This window comes from Pseudophryne corroboree, chromosome 11 (genome assembly GCF_028390025.1).
Source record: "Pseudophryne corroboree isolate aPseCor3 chromosome 11, aPseCor3.hap2, whole genome shotgun sequence".
In the NCBI taxonomy this organism is placed as follows: domain Eukaryota; kingdom Metazoa; phylum Chordata; class Amphibia; order Anura; family Myobatrachidae; genus Pseudophryne; species Pseudophryne corroboree.
In genome coordinates this window covers 348,291,806-348,308,610 of record NC_086454.1, presented here as the reverse complement: position 1 = coordinate 348,308,610, position 16,805 = coordinate 348,291,806, and the positions used below count along the sequence as shown (strand labels likewise).

Below are 16,805 nucleotides of genomic sequence, written 5' to 3'. Positions count from 1 at the left end.
GAAAGAGGGAAGTCCCCTCTTTCAATTTATGATGCCAAATGTGCAGAGATTTAGGTTTTGGCGGTAGAGTGTCACAGCTCAAATCTACTGTATATTGCAGTGTAAAACATGATGTGTGGGCTATATCATGCAAAAGCAGCCAGTATTTACCCTGCATGCAGAAACAAGAAATGTATGCGTCTTGTTGCAATGAAACCCGGTTTGTTCCAAGAGGACATTGCTCATTTTTGTATGTTCTGCAAACTCTGAATTAGGCCTTTAATGCATTTAGTTTAAGGGGGGAATTCAATTTGCCCTGATAACTTACAGAATGTTAAAAAGGGTGATAGTATCGGGCTTTAACGCCTGGGACTATTCAGTTAGAGACTTTTTTTCTTACAAGGTAAATTAATCTGTTTTGGGGCATTAACACATAGGTCTGGGAAGTCATTGTGGATTCTATGTGCTACCGTGGTTGTGGCACCCAAATACAGGCCATTTATCAGGGATTTCTTTTGAAGCCTACTCAGACTAACAATAAATAAATCCCTGTTAACTGCAGCCTGCGTGCTGCCTTCTGGGCTAATTGAATAGCACCAGAGATCAATAAGCCCACAGTAAATTACCACGTCCGATTGAATTACCACGCCCCAAAACAGGTTCAGCACATTGGGTGAGCAAAGCTTCAATAGCAGAAGTATTATAGAGTTTATTAATAGACTAAAAAGTGCATTAGTAGAACACCATGATTAATCTATCTCTACATTCAAAACATATTCGTGAACATCTGCCAGATAGATTCTCAGTTCCTATTTATTACAGTATATATAATTATTACCTGATAAATAACTTTGGAATTTGCTTTGGTAGCCCCAATTGTTCCTAGCTATTTATCAAGCAACCAACCAGCATTCAGCCTGATAAATTGCCCCAGTTAACAATTTTGGCAACTGCAGTCATCAGGGTTGGTTTGCCTAAAGATGGGCATAGACTATACAATTATCTGTCAGATAATCTGCCAGATCTGGCTGGTTGGAATGAAAACCTGGTAATGGATGAGAACAAATGACAATCGACCAATTGCTCCCAAACACTGGAAAATGGACAAAACCTGTTGTTCATACAAATTGGTTGAATCACGGCTTTAACCAATTTACATGAAAAACTGTTTTTGTCTATCTTTCAGTGTTTGGCAGCAAATGTTCGATTGTCATTTGTTCTCATTACCAGGTTTTCATTCCAACCAGCCAGATCTGACAGATAATTGTATAGTCTATGCCCAGCTTTATACAGGAGATATCTTGGATACCTCATGCTTAAAATTGTCTAAACCACGTCGGAACCAGTCATTTACTGTATGCATGGTGTTAAGGGCCCTACAGACTGGGCGACCCGCCGCCGAGCTGCCCGACCTCCGATACGGCAAATGGGCGACCTGGCGGCGGTGGGGGGACAGTGACGGGGGGAGTGAAGTTTCTTCACTCCCCCCGTCACCCGGCGCTATAGCAATGCATGCTAATTTTGACAGTCTCGTCCATATTGGCCTGCATGCATAAGCGACGGGGCACCAACGATGAATGAGCACGGGGCCGCACATAGTTCATCGTTGGTGCCTACACACTGCACGATATGAACGCGTTCTCGTTCATTAATGAACAAGAATGTTCATATCGTGCAGGGTGATCTGCCAGTGTGTAGGGCCCTTTAGGCTTCATAAATAGACCCGTTACTAATATGGCTGCACGTGCAAAAAAGTACCACAACCCCAAAAATAATCAGTGCAATAATATTTGCATACACCAGCAATGCACAATGGGGGTCATTCCGAGTTGATCGCTAGCCAAAAATGTTCGCTGCGCAGCGATGATGCAAAAAAACAGCACTTCTGCACATGCGTATGCGGCGCAGTGCGCATGCGCGACGTACTTTCACAACAGGCGAAGTATTTTTACACAAGGTCTAGCAAAGCTTTTCAGTTGCAATGGCAGCCGCAGAGTGATTGACAGGAAGAGGGCGTTTCTGGGTGTCAACTGACCGTTTTCAGGGAGTGATCGAAAAAACACAGGCGTGCCAGGAAAAATGCAGGCGTGGCTGGGCGAACGCAGGGCGTGTTTGTGACGTCAAAACAGGAACAGAACAGTCTGAAGTCATCGCAAGCACTGAGTAGTTCTGGAGCTACTCTAAAACTGTACAATTTTTTTTTGTAGCCGCTCTGCGATCCTTTTGTTCGCACTTCTGCTAAGCTAAGATACACTCCCAGAGGGCGGCGGCTTAGCGTTTGCACGGCTGCTAAAAACAGCTAGCGAGCGATCAACTTGGAATGACCCCTAATGAGCAGTGTGACCTGTTACTCAGTAGTGCTGTCATGGATTGTGCAGAATTATCACCATAAAATGCATCGCCGGCGCCAGGGATTGACAATTCCGGTCATTTCTCATCTGTCCGGAATATGGATACGCACTGTTAAAATTGTTAGCTCTGCTATAATTTCCACATTGACGTAAAAACGGGACTGAAGAGAAGCAAGCTAGTTCTTAGCACCAATAATTATTCTCATGTTTAATTAAGATCTACAGTTATTCATATAGTTTGCCATATTTGGTCTTTCTTAATTTCCCTGGGTGCGAGACTTTATTAAACATACCCCTATCACTTTCTGCTGACATACAGAGTTAGAACCGCTAATTATAATTTCTAAGGTGGCAAAAAAAAAGCACCTAATATTAAAGTCTTAAATCTGACCCCGTATATGCAAGATGACTTCTAATTATTCAGTCAAAATTCATAAAACGTTCTTACGAGTCTATTAATACGTTATGGCTTCTATGCGATGGGTAGTTAATTTTCCCGGCTAGAAACATGAACCTAGTCACACCAGAGCCATATCTCTCTCTTTAAGTTGCTAGAAAATATTTGGGTTCTATGCCCCCTCATTAGGAGAAGAGGGGGACAGGACAGGGGGAGGTTGGAAAGAACTAGTAGAGTAGCTACAAGTGTGGTGGCCATAAAATAAATGGCGTTTCAAAAGCACTATCCAATCATAAAATGAAGGCTTTGTGAATATAAGTCAGATTGCTCTCTACACATAAAATACGTGATGACACTTCTTAAACCTGGTGCACAGGATAAAAGTGCTATAGCACAATTAAACTGATGTTTGCGTTCATATTTTGCTAATTCCTGGTAAATTGATAGGCGGAATATTGGTTTAGCCCTAGACATAGCGGTTTCACCATCTATAAATTACGAGTCCACTCTAATTTAAAAAGTAATGTCAATTTATATGTGTAAGGCTATCGTTCACTGAAATATCATATGCTCATGCTATGTAACATATAAGTCACCGCCTCCCCCCCCCCCCCCCCCCATGTACCGTGAGGAAAAATGTTTGAGCTACTTAGGAAAACATTTATTACTTGAAGAGAAATCAATTATTATCAATAGTACAACTTAACTGAAAGTTTCAAAGACATGAGTAAAGATTAGTTCAGCACCCTGGACAGCGGCACTGAAGCTTATGGACTTCTACCATAAAGGAAAGAACAAGCTACAACACAGCCACATAAAGAGGAGGATTTCCTCACGTTTTGGCCCATAATCTCTCCCGGTCCCTATCATCTCCCTCATTGATTATTGTAATAGTCTCCTGACCGGTCTTCCCAAACATAGGCTCTCACCACTACAATCCATTCTGAATGCAGCTGCAAGGCTAATCGTCCTCACTAGACGTTCATCGTGTGCAGATCCGCTCTGTCAGTCCCTCCATTGGTTACCGGTATTCTACAGTATTCAATATAAAATACTTTTACTCACACACAAGGCCATTACCCAAACTACACCTATATACATCTTTTCTCTTATCTCAAAATATCTCCCAACCCGACCTCTCCGCTCTGCACAAGACCTGCGTCTCTCATCCACACGCATTACTTGTTCACACGCAAAATTACAGGACTTTATCTGGGCTTCACCCATTCTGTGGAATGCCCTCCCACGCACAATAAGACTCACTTCTAGTCTCCAAACCTTTAAACGTTCCCTGAAAACTCACCTCTTCAGGCAAGCCTTTCAAATTCCAGACCCACCCACATAACCTTCAGTGCTTCCCTATCTAATTACATCCTCTCTGTACAGTCCACATGACATCACATATCTTGTCTTTCTTTACTCTCACACCCTCCTGACACTTTGCCAACATTGCGGGGTGATCATATCATACAACACATTAAGAACCTAGCAATCTGGTGGACCATTATGCAATAGGTAGCATCTATCCTTGTGTATCAATGCCTATTTCCCTATAGATTGTAAGCTTGCGAGCAGGGCCTCCCTACCTCTGTGTCTGTCTGTTTTTTTACCCAGTTTTGTTCTATTACTGTTGTTCTAATTGTAAAGCGCAACGGAAAATGCTGCGCTATATAAGAGACTGCTAATAAATAAATAAATAAATAATAATAATGTGGTAATATCACATTAGACCTCTGTATGGCCAATATAAAGTTTACAACCCACTGTTAGCTTCACAAAGAAAAAACTTAATAGACTCTTAAAGTCAATTTGTATTCTGCGTGAAAAGCTTATTAAGTGGAGAAAATGGGGTCATATTTATATGTGCAAATTGCTCCTGTATATCCTGGCTCACCGATCGCCCAGTCCGTGCTGCATTTTCCCAGTTACCCCATGGAGTAAACGCCACGCAGTTCCCTCTATCCACCTGTCTTTCGACGGTGGCAAATTGTGCAATTTGTCCTATTTTTCAATATGTATTTTCACTCAAGATATAATAGCACCTTCCTGCATTGTGGCACAGTATTACGTATTGCTGTCTGGGACAACTAGTGACAAAGGTGGAATATAGACGCTTTCCTATGTCCAATTAGCTCCTCCATTCTACTAGCACAAACTCCATACTCCACCTCAGAGGGCATTGCATCCGGCCCAGTATTATTACATTATGCTTACGAAAAACCACTTGTGACAGTAACTATATAAGACTGCTTGAAAAGTTTTGGGGGATATCGGTGGCTTACATATACAAAACTATTTAAGGACTATAATGGTAGAGCACATGTATCTTCACGATCCTCTTAAGAAATTACAAGGTTGTTTATGTTTATAAACATTTTAATTGTTTTTTTGATTATTTTTATCTAGAGTAACACTGTAGACCGCCTTCCATTCCACCACGCATGCTAGAACCTGTAGTACAGGTTACAAATACATTTTTGCATCCATATTGACGTATGCAACAATGCAAGAAGACAACCAGCGTGCCTGGGCAGCCAAACAGCTGATGCCAACTTCTATTGGTAAATGACTGCTACATATCCTCTATTGCTGTAATAGTCAGCAATAGAAAATCATTACTACTGCCCCCTGCCGGACATTGTGTCGGCCGGGATAGCCCTATGCTGTGCGTCCCCCCGCATGTCAGTGTGAATGATCGTAGCTGTGCTAAATTTAGCACAGCTACGATCATCTCGGAATGACCCCCAATAGCTACTGAGGGCTGCAACATTTGAAACAGTGGACCCCCATCTTTCAAATGTGGGTGTCCCACACTGTAGTCCAGCATAAGAGAGGTACGGCGCACGCTCAGCATCCTGTAGCTGGAGATACAGTTTTGTTATAATGCAGCTCCCGGCACGCATGATGCAGGAGGTAAGAAGGGAAAGTGCCGGCGGCACGGAGCAGAAGAAAGCAGATTGTGCGAGAAGAAAACCTGAGCCTGGAGCTTGCTGCCTCTTCCAAACCCTCCCCAAGGATTAAGGTGGGAAGAAAAAAAAAAGGAAGGCTGGAACAGATGAGCGAGAAAGACATCTGCTACTAAGCCAGTTATTAACACTAAGAGTTCCAGAATACAGCGCTTAGTGTGCAATGAAACAGTGTCGCCACTCAGGCCAGGCCGCCTGCTGCAGTGTCGCTACTCAGGCCAGGCCGCCCGCTGCACGAGGGCGGATATTACTGTACAGTATAAAGGGCCTAATTCAGACCTTATCACGCCACCGGGATTGGATAGTCGCTGCCCAGAGAGAGTTAAAAACCACCCCATGCAAGTCTGCACGCTGCGCAAATCTGTTCGCAACTCACTCACCAATTAAAGATGATTTTTCCAGTCTGTGCGCAGTCCAGGACTCACTCCTACAGTGCGATAGAATCAGGCTGATCGGGGCCGGAGCTGACGTCACACACGCTCCCTGAAAACGCTTGAGAACGCATACGTTTTTTCCTGACACTGCCAGTTACCCCCCAAACGCCCGCTTCCTGTCACTCAACCTGCGTTCACCTAGCAACCAAAAAAAGACGCAGAATTTTTTTGCAGTTTGGCCTCGCGCCTGCGCATTACATTCCATGCGCAGTCGTTCGATAATTCGCCCGCTGGGCGATTTCGCGCAACAGCGATCAGGTCTGAATTAAGATGTGGGTAACAGCGGCATATCTATAATAAGAGCATGTTGTGGGGTGCAGAGTCATACAAACCCAGAGCCAAGGCGGACATTCGCTGGATACCCTGCACCCAGGTGTGACGCCATATTTGCAAATAAATTGCCAGAAACACGACTATAGTAAATATCCTGGCGCTGTGACAGAGATTACGCTACGTTCAATGGTAAAGCGCAACGGAATTTGCTGCGTTATATAAGAAACTGTTAATAAATAAATAAATATTTTATGTTCCGTGCAGCCACCATAGAGGTCTCTTCGTTATGCATTAATTTCTACAAAATTAACATTTGTGCATACTTTTGTAGAAATGAAGTATTGGGGCCATTCAGTATAAAGGTAACGCAGGTGATGGCGAGTTGGATACTAAAGTAGCACTACTGAGCCCAGCAACATCGTCTCCTACTGTACACTGACAGCATTATTTGCTTTAGTGGCGATAGGAAAGATTCTTTATGGCAGTGAGGTGCGGGGAGATCAGTGGCTGCGGAGGCACTGGCTAGTATATCAGAGCCAGATATGATCTACCCTCTCCGCACGTTACTGTGCTATGGTAAGAATAGAAGAGCTTGTATCACCGCCATTAATGACACGTCCCGAGGGAAGCCGAGGGATACTTAGCTCTCCACCGACGCTCCTTGGAAGCGGTACAAGGACTCTTACCACTCTGCCCGTCAGTACTGCAAGTGTCTGTGATTTGCCGACTCACACTTGCACAGCATTAAAAATAAATATATAAAAATAAGCAAAAAATATATTGGAAAAAAAAGTATTTTAATATATTTAATCAACAAATGGCTTATTTAAATGATGCAGAATTTCTTTTCTTACAAGGATCCTCTGCTATCGCCATCCTGAGACTGCGGCAGCGGCCGCCATTTTCTTTGTTAAATCCCAGTAATGTAATGTTGAGATATAAACCAACATAATATAACATACAGTCTATAGGGCTCATTCCGAGTTGTTTGCTCGCTAGCAGTTTTTTGCAGCCGTGCAAACGCTATGCCGCCTCCCACTGGGAGTGTATTTTAGCTTAGCAGAAGTGCGAACGAAAGGATCGCAGAGCGGCGGCAAAGTTTTTTTGTGCAGTTTTAGAGTAGCTCAATACCTACTCAGCGCTTGCGATCACTTCAGACCATTCAGTTCCTGTTTTGATGTCACAAACACGCCCTGCGTTCTCCCAGCCACGTCTGCATTTTTCCTGGCACGCCTGCATTTTTTTTCGAACACTCCCTGAAAACGGTCAGTTGACACCCAGAAACGCCCACTTCATGTCAATCACTCTGCGGCCAGCAGTGCGACTGAAAAGCTTCGCTAAACCCTGTGTGAAACTACATCGTTCGTTGTAATAGTACGCATGCGCAGAAGTCCCATTTTTTTTGCTTCATCGCTGCACAGCGACCGAATGCAGCTAGCGATCAACTCGAAATGACCACCATTGTCCAGTGTCAACTTCACTGCAGCGCTGTTACAAAGAAATGCATTATGGTTCTCATTCCGACGGGACCGCACGCTGCACTTCCTCGCAGCTGTGCGATCGGGTATGGCGTGCGCAATGCACACGCACGTCATTGCCCGGCGGTAGCTGTCGCCGGGCAACAACGCTGACAGCGGCGACCGCAAGAAGATTGACTGCAGGAAGGCGTTCCGGGGTGTCAACTGACCGTTGGAGACCGTTTTCGGAGAGTGGTAAGAAAAACGCAGGCGTGTCCAGGCGAACGGAGGGCAGATGTATGACATCAAAGCCGTGACCATCATCGCTGGACCCGTCGCACAGGGTAAGTATGTCCAGGGCTGGTCTTGATTTGTGAGAAACTTTGTTAGCATAGCAGGACTGCACAAGCGATCGCACCCCTGCTATGCTAAATTACACTCCCCCATAGGCGGCGTCTAGGTGATCGCACGAGCAGCAAACATTTTCTACGTGCGATCAACTCGGAATGAGGGCCCATGTGTGCACTCCATTACAGATGGCTGAAGCTCCTCTTATATACAGGACTACCTAACTGTACTCTGTAGTTGATGCAGATCAAAATGTGGAGACTGCAGTCAGTTGAGCTGCTGTGACTTTACTAGCCCTGGTCATGTGCACCCAATAACCAATCAGCAGATGGCATTTCTGCAAAGCAAGTTTGCCGATCTCTCAGATTGTGTACGAGTCTCCGCTGATTGATAAAGGTGAGCTTCTATATGACAGTGCATGGAAATGCAGAGGGATTAACACATTATAATAATAACTCTGACACACCTCCTCCAGGATCTCAGCTCAGGGAATAATAATCAGATGTCAGGAAATTAGCTTTGTAATTGATTTTTTTTTTCTATTCTTAAATATATGTACACGGCAGCATTCCATAACCTGCGCTGTTCCCTGTTGGAACAACATGTAAAATGCAATTAACAAAGACTGATGTGCGCTATCTGCTCGTTAGTAGATAATAAAGATCACGCTTTATTGTCCTTTCTTTAAAAAATTTTACGACAGATTTCTTTTTGTTATGAAACATTTAAAATATTTTAAAAACAATAGTTATCGCTTGGTAAAAGAATAGCAGCCTTCCGCCAGTTTCCATTACCCGCCAACTCGTATACTTGTGTAAAAACGTGCATCTTATTTGCATGATTGAAACACATAGAAGCGACAAAACTACACACGGAGCCTGGAGAGAGGCAATTACTCTGGCGCTCCCCGCACCCCTACCCCAGCAAACAGCAACCCCCCTTCTCCCCGGGGCATCCTGCTCTGAAGACAGCACAGCGGAGGGCGCTAAAGGGCTGCGCAGCCAAGACTTTCAGTGCTCAAAACGGCCAAGAAGGGCCAGGGTCATATTTTTTGTGATGGAAGTGGGGGAGGGGAGGAATAGTTCTTCCGTCTGCAGAAAATACAAGGAAATGAGCAGGATACGGCGAAAGCTCATGATCTGATCAACCACCAACTCTTATGCCCACAGCCAGTGTTAGACACAAAGACACACTCCATGTGTGACAGAGGAAATGGTGTAAAAGTGTACGAAGATTAAGGTTTGCAGCATTTTATACCATCCAAAGCAGCCATCATCATTCATTTCTCATTGCATGACCACCTTGCGGTAACTCACTGCCAGGACATCCACTGAGCAATCTGCATACACAAGGCAGAAATGCCGCAGGTATTGCACAGATATTGTTGTACGTACATAGAATCACTGCCAGTCTCTATCTATGTTACCTTCACAGAGTTTGTCTTCAGCTCTCAGTACAGAAGAAGAGACGGAAGCTGCCCTGATGTTATCAGCTGTAACGGAGAGCGTCGTCTACTTTCCAGCACAACCTACGGAGCGTCTGACACTATTTAAGCTACGTATGGAACGCCTGATTCCATAGGAGGTACAGATGTGTCAGTTTTTACTGCTGCTCAAGTCACGCCAAACAGCATATCTCAGTGCCAGGGCTTGTGCGACTTGGCTGCACTGAGGGGGTCATTCCGAGTTGATCGCTCGCTAGCTAGTTTTAGCAGCCGTGCAAACGCTATGCCGCCGCCCACTGGGAGTGTATTTTAGCTTAGCAGAAGTGCGAACGGTTGTATCGCAGAGCGGCTACAAAAAATTTTTGTGTAGTTTCAGAGTAGCTCAAAACCTACTCAGCACTTGCGATCACTTCAGACTATTCAGTTCCGGATTTGACGTCACACACCCGCCCAGCATTCACCCAGCCACGCCTGCATTTTCCCTGGCACGCCTGCGTTTTTCCACACACTCCCTGAAAACGGTCAGTTGCCACTTAGAAACGCCCCCTTCATGTCAATCACTCTGCGGTAACCAGTGCGACTGAAATGCATCGCTAGACCTTGTGTGAAACTACATCGTTCATTGTGCCCGTACGTTGCGCGTGCGCATTGCGACGCATGCGCAGAACTGCTGATTTTTAGCCTGATAGAATGACCCCCTGAGTGTCTTTGTGTGCGTCTTATTCACATAATTAAAAAACATAAAAGTGACAAAACTGCATTGCTAGCATACACTGATGTGCGACATTTGTATATCTGTGAGCGGCTGGGTCTGCACCGGTGTAAGACGGGCTCAGATGCAGTAACCCCAGCTTTACCTCTCACCCAAGTTCTGTTATGCTTCACCTGCAACTTTGTACAATAAAAGTATGGTCCGCTCTTCGTCTCTGCACCTCTCAGTAGCGCAGAGCATCTTGCGTCATGGCGTACGGACAACCAGTGAGTGAGGTAACATTTATCCCATAATAGACTGTATTTCAAAAATCTAGATTTCTGTTAACATGCTGCGTGCAATGCACAAATATCAGCCTGCCATATTACTGTGGGGGTAATTCCAAGTTGATCGCAGCAGGAATTTAGTTAGCAATTGGGCAAAACCATGGCCCTCATTCCGAGTCGTTCGCTCGGTATATTTCATCGCATCGCAGTGAAATTACGCTTAGTACGCATGCGCAATATTCGCACTGCGACTGCGCCAAGTAATTTAACAATGAAGATAGTATTTTTACTCACGGCTTTTTCTTCGCTCCGGCGATCGTAATGTGATTGACAGGAAATGGGTGTTACTGGGCGGAAACACGGCGTTTCAGGGGCGTGTGGTTAAAAACGCTACCGTTTCCGGAAAAAACGCAGGAGTGGCCGGAGAAACGGAGGAGTGTCTGGGCGAACGCTGGGTGTGTTTATGACGTCAAACCAGGAACGACAAGCACTGAACTGATCGCAGATGCCGAGTAAGTCTGAAGCTACTCTGAAACTGCTAAGTAGTTTGTAATCGCAATATTGCGAATACATCGGTCGCAATTTTAAGAAGCTAAGATTCACTCCCAGTAGGCGGCGGCTTAGCGTGTGTAACTCTGCTAAAATCGCCTTGCGAGCGATCAACTCGGAATGAGGGCCCATGTGCACCGCAGGTGTGGCAGATATAACATTTGCAGAGAGAGTTAGATTTGGGTGGATTATTTTGTTTCTGTGCAGGGTAAATACTGGCTGCTTTATTTTTTACACTGCAATTTAGATTGCAGATTGAACACACCACACCCAAATCTAACTCTCTCTGCACATGTTATATCTGCCTCCCCTGCAGTGCACATGGTTTTGACCAACTGCTAACAAAAATCCTGCTGCGATCAACTCAGAATTACCCCCTGTGTACGTTCAACTATCAGCTAATAATTCACCAAGTAATGCAACAAACCAAAGCTCTTGCCTGCATACTGATAAACAAGACACACTAAGGCATCACTTGAAGGGCTCGTTCACCAAGGCAGTAAGACTATGGGGGAATATTGTTGCAATATCTAAATGAGTGGATTGTGCCTTAAAAACAAGTCTGATAATGACAAAAATGACAATGTATTGGTCTAATATACCAACACAAATGTTTTTGTAAGATAGATGACACCGTGGGGGTAATTCAGAGTTGATCGCAGCAGCAAATTTGTTAGCAGTTGGGTGAAACCATGTGCAGTGCAGGGGGGGTCAGGTGTAACATGTGCAGAGAGATTTCGATTTGGGTGGGTTATTTTGTTTCTGTGCAGGGTAAATACTGGCTGCTTTAATTTTACACTGCATTTTAGATTTCAGTTTGAGCACACCCCACCGAAATCTGTCTCTGCACATGTTATATCTGCCCCACCTGCAGTGCAGTTTTGCCCAACTGCTAACAAATTGCTGCTACGATCAGGTCTGAATTACCCCCCATGTCACTTCCCACCTTACAGCCAATATATCATTAATGTCCATCCTTGATCCCGGAGTCCAAACATAACCAGATCTCTGTAATACACAGGCAAACAGTCTAGAACAGAACCGCAGCTGAAGCCTGACCACATTATCAAATGTCAGCACAAGAAACCGCCAACTCACCGCATAGACTGGTGCTGCAAGGTGTCTGGATCTGTAGCGCTCACTGTGAACAACGTGGATCCGACCGGAATGTTCTCCTGCGTCAACACTTTCATCGGGTCGGGTTGGAATACGGGGCCCTCATTCACGTCTAATACGTTGATCTGAACGGTCGCCGTTGAGCTGGACCCATAGCCCACATCTGGTATAAGAGGATCTTCGTTTTCAACTTTGATTAGCAGGGTGTGAAACGCCAAAATCTCACAGTCCAGAGGCTGAAACGCAGAAAGGCAGCACCATGTGAATGTGTCAGTGTTACCCGCCCGCTGTTATATCACAGTCCAGAGGCTGAAACGCAGACAGGCAGCACCATGTGAATGTGTCGGTGTTACCCGCCCACTGTTATATCACAGTCCAGAGGCTGAAACGCAGAAAGGCAGCACCATGTGAATGTGTCAGTGTTACCCGCCTGCTGTTATATCACAGTCCAGAGGCTGAAACGCAGAAAGGCAGCACCATGTGAATGTGTCAGTGTTACCCGCCCGCTGTTATATCACAGTCCAGAGGCTGAAACGCAGAAAGGCAGCACAATGTGAATGTGTCAGTGTTACCCGCCCGCTGTTATATCACAGTCCAGAGGCTGAAACGCAGACAGGCAGCACCATGTGAATGTGTCAGTGTTACCCGCCCGCTGTTATATCACAGTCCAGAGGCTGAAACGCAGAAAGGCAGCACAATGTGAATGTGTCAGTGTTACCCGCCCGCTGTTATATCACAGTCCAGAGGCTGAAACGCAGACAGGCAGCACCATGTGAATGTGTCAGTGTTACCCGCCCGCTGTTATATCACAGTCCAGAGGCTGAAACGCAGACAGGCAGCACCATGTGAATGTGTCAGTGTTACCCGCCCGCTGTTATATCACAGTCCAGAGGCTGAAACGCAGAAAGGCAGCACCATGTGATTGTGTCAGTGTTACCCGCCCGCTGTTATATCACAGTCCAGAGGCTGAAACGCAGAAAGGCAGCACCATGTGAATGTGTCAGTGTTACCCGCCCGCTGTTATATCACAGTCCAGAGGCTGAAACGTACAAAGGCAGCACCATGTGAATGTGTCAGTGTTACCCGCCCGCTGTTATATCACAGTCCAGAGGCTGAAACGCAGAAAGGCAGCACCATGTGAATGTGTCAGTGTTACCCGCCCGCTGTTATATCACAGTCCAGAGGCTGAAACGTACAAAGGCAGCACCATGTGATTGTGTCAGTGTTACCCGCCCGCTGTTATATCACAGTCCAGAGGCTGAAACGCAGAAAGGCAGCACCATGTGATTGTGTCAGTGTTACCCGCCCGCTGTTATATCACAGTCCAGAGGCTGAAACGCAGAAAGGCAGCACCATGTGAATGTGTCAGTGTTACCCGCCCGCTGTTATATCACAGTCCAGAGGCTGAAACGTACAAAGGCAGCACCATGTGAATGTGTCAGTGTTACCCGCCCGCTGTTATATCACAGTCCAGAGGCTGAAACGCAGAAAGGCAGCACCATGTGAATGTGTCAGTGTTACCCGCCCGCTGTTATATCACAGTCCAGAGGCTGAAACGCAGACAGGCAGCACCATGTGAATGTGTCAGTGTTACCCGCCCGCTGTTATATCACAGTCCAGAGGCTGAAACGTACAAAGGCAGCACCTTGTGAATGTGTCAGTGTTACCCGCCCGCTGTTATATCACAGTCCAGAGGCTGAAACGCAGAAAGGCAGCACCTTGTGAATGTGTCAGTGTTACCCGCCCGCTGTTATATCAAAGTCCAGAGGCTGAAACGCAGAAAGGCAGCACCATGTGAATGTGTCAGTGTTACCCGCCCGCTGTTATATCACAGTCCAGAGGCTGAAACGCAGACAGGCAGCACCATGTGATTGTGTCAGTGTTACCCGCCCGCTGTTATATCACAGTCCAGAGGCTGAAACGCAGAAAGGCAGCACCATGTGAATGTGTCAGTGTTACCCGCCCGCTGTTATATCACAGTCCAGAGGCTGAAACGTACAAAGGCAGCACCATGTGATTGTGTCAGTGTTACCCGCCCGCTGTTATATCACAGTCCAGAGGCTGAAACGCAGAAAGGCAGCACCATGTGATTGTGTCAGTGTTACCCGCCCGCTGTTATATCACAGTCCAGAGGCTGAAACGCAGAAAGGCAGCACCATGTGAATGTGTCAGTGTTACCCGCCCGCTGTTATATCACAGTCCAGAGGCTGAAACGTACAAAGGCAGCACCATGTGAATGTGTCAGTGTTACCCGCCCGCTGTTATATCACAGTCCAGAGGCTGAAACGCAGAAAGGCAGCACCATGTGAATGTGTCAGTGTTACCCGCCCGCTGTTATATCACAGTCCAGAGGCTGAAACGCAGACAGGCAGCACCATGTGAATGTGTCAGTGTTACCCGCCCGCTGTTATATCACAGTCCAGAGGCTGAAACGTACAAAGGCAGCACCTTGTGAATGTGTCAGTGTTACCCGCCCGCTGTTATATCACAGTCCAGAGGCTGAAACGCAGACAGGCAGCACCATGTGAATGTGTCAGTGTTACCCGCCCGCTGTTATATCACAGTCCAGAGGCTGAAACGCAGACAGGCAGCACCATGTGAATGTGTCAGTGTTACCCGCCCGCTGTTATATTACAGTCCAGAGGCTGAAACGCAGAAAGGCAGAACCATGTGAATGTGTCAGTGTTACTCGCCCGCTGTTATATCACAGTCCAGAGGCTGAAACGTACAAAGGCAGCACCATGTGAATGTGTCAGTGTTACCCGCCCGCTGTTATCTCACAGTTCAGAGGCTGAAACGCAGAAAGGCAGCACCATGTGAATGTGTCAGTGTTACCCGCCCGCTGTTATATCACAGTCCAGAGGCTGAAACGCAGAAAGGCAGCACCATGTGAATGTGTCAGTGTTACCCGCCCGCTGTTATATCACAGTCCAGAGGCTGAAACGTACAAAGGCAGCACCATGTGAATGTGTCAGTGTTACCCGCCCGCTGTTATATCACAGTCCAGAGGCTGAAACGCAGAAAGGCAGCACCATGTGAATGTGTCAGTGTTACCTGCCCGCTGTTATATCACAGTCCAGAGACTGAAACGCAGAAAGGCAGCACCATGTGAATGTGTCAGTGTTACCCGCCCGCTGTTATATCACAGTCCAGAGGCTGAAACGTACAAAGGCAGCACCTTGTGAATGTGTCAGTGTTACCCGCCCGCTGTTATATCACAGTCCAGAGGCTGAAACGCAGAAAGGCAGCACCTTGTGAATGTGTCAGTGTTACCCGCCCGCTGTTATATCACAGTCCAGAGGCTGAAACGCAGAAAGGCAGCACCATGTGAATGTGTCAGTGTTACCCGCCCGCTGTTATATCACAGTCCAGAGGCTGAAACGCAGACAGGCAGCACCATGTGAATGTGTCAGTGTTACCCGCCCGCTGTTATATTACAGTCCAGAGGCTGAAACGCAGAAAGGCAGAACCATGTGAATGTGTCAGTGTTACTCGCCCGCTGTTATATCACAGTCCAGAGGCTGAAACGCAGAAAGGCAGCACCATGTGAATGTGTCAGTGTTACCCGCCCGCTGTTATATTACAGTCCAGAGGCTGAAACGCAGAAAGGCAGCACCATGTGAATGTGTCAGTGTTACCCGCCCGCTGTTATATCACAGTCCAGAGGCTGAAACGTACAAAGGCAGCACCATGTGAATGTGTCAGTGTTACCCGCCCGCTGTTATCTCACAGTCCAGAGGCTGAAACGTACAAAGGCAGCACCATGTGAATGTGTCAGTGTTACCCGCCCGCTGTTATATCACAGTCCAGAGGCTGAAACGCTGAAAGGCAGCACCATGTGAATGTGTCAGTGTTACCCGCCCGCTGTTATATCACAGTCCAGAGGCTGAAACGCAGAAAGGCAGCACCATGTGAATGTGTCAGTGTTACCCACCCGCTGTTATATTACAGTCCAGAGGTTGAAACGCAGAAAGGCAGCACCATGTGAATGTGTCAGTGTTACTCGCCCGCTGTTATATCACAGTCCAGAGGCAGAAACGCAGAAAGGCAGCACCATGTGAATGTGTCAGTGTTACCCGCCTGCTGTTATATCACAGTCCAGAGGATGAAACGCAGACAGGCAGCACCTTGTGAATGTGTCAGTGTTACCCGCCCGCTGTTATATCACAGTCCAGAGGCTGAAACGCAGAAAGGCAGCACCATGTGAATGTGTCAGTGTTACCCGCCCGCTGTTATATCACAGTCCAGAGGCTGAAACGTACAAAGGCAGCACCATGTGAATGTGTCAGTGTTACCCGCCCGCTGTTATATCACAGTCCAGAGGCTGAAACGCAGACAGGCAGCACCATGTGAATGTGTCAGTGTTACCCGCCCGCTGTTATATCACAGTCCAGAGGCTGAAACGTACAAAGGCAGCACCATGTGAATGTGTCAGTGTTACCCGCCCGCTGTTATATCACAGTCCAGAGGCTGAAACGCAGACAGGCAGCACCTTGTGAATGTGTCAGTGTTA

General features: G+C 46.5%; 1 protein-coding gene across 3 annotated transcripts in view; it reads right to left on the bottom strand.

Annotated features, from left to right (window-relative positions):
- Positions 1-16,805, bottom strand: part of CDH13 (cadherin 13) — a 1,087,951-nt gene that overhangs the window by 112,976 nt on the left and 958,170 nt on the right. For all 3 annotated transcript variants that reach the window (XM_063945965.1, XM_063945966.1, XM_063945967.1), the window contains one exon: positions 12,275-12,528. In XM_063945965.1, coding sequence (XP_063802035.1) covers positions 12,275-12,528 — 254 coding nt within the window. The remainder of the gene's footprint in view (positions 1-12,274; positions 12,529-16,805) is intronic.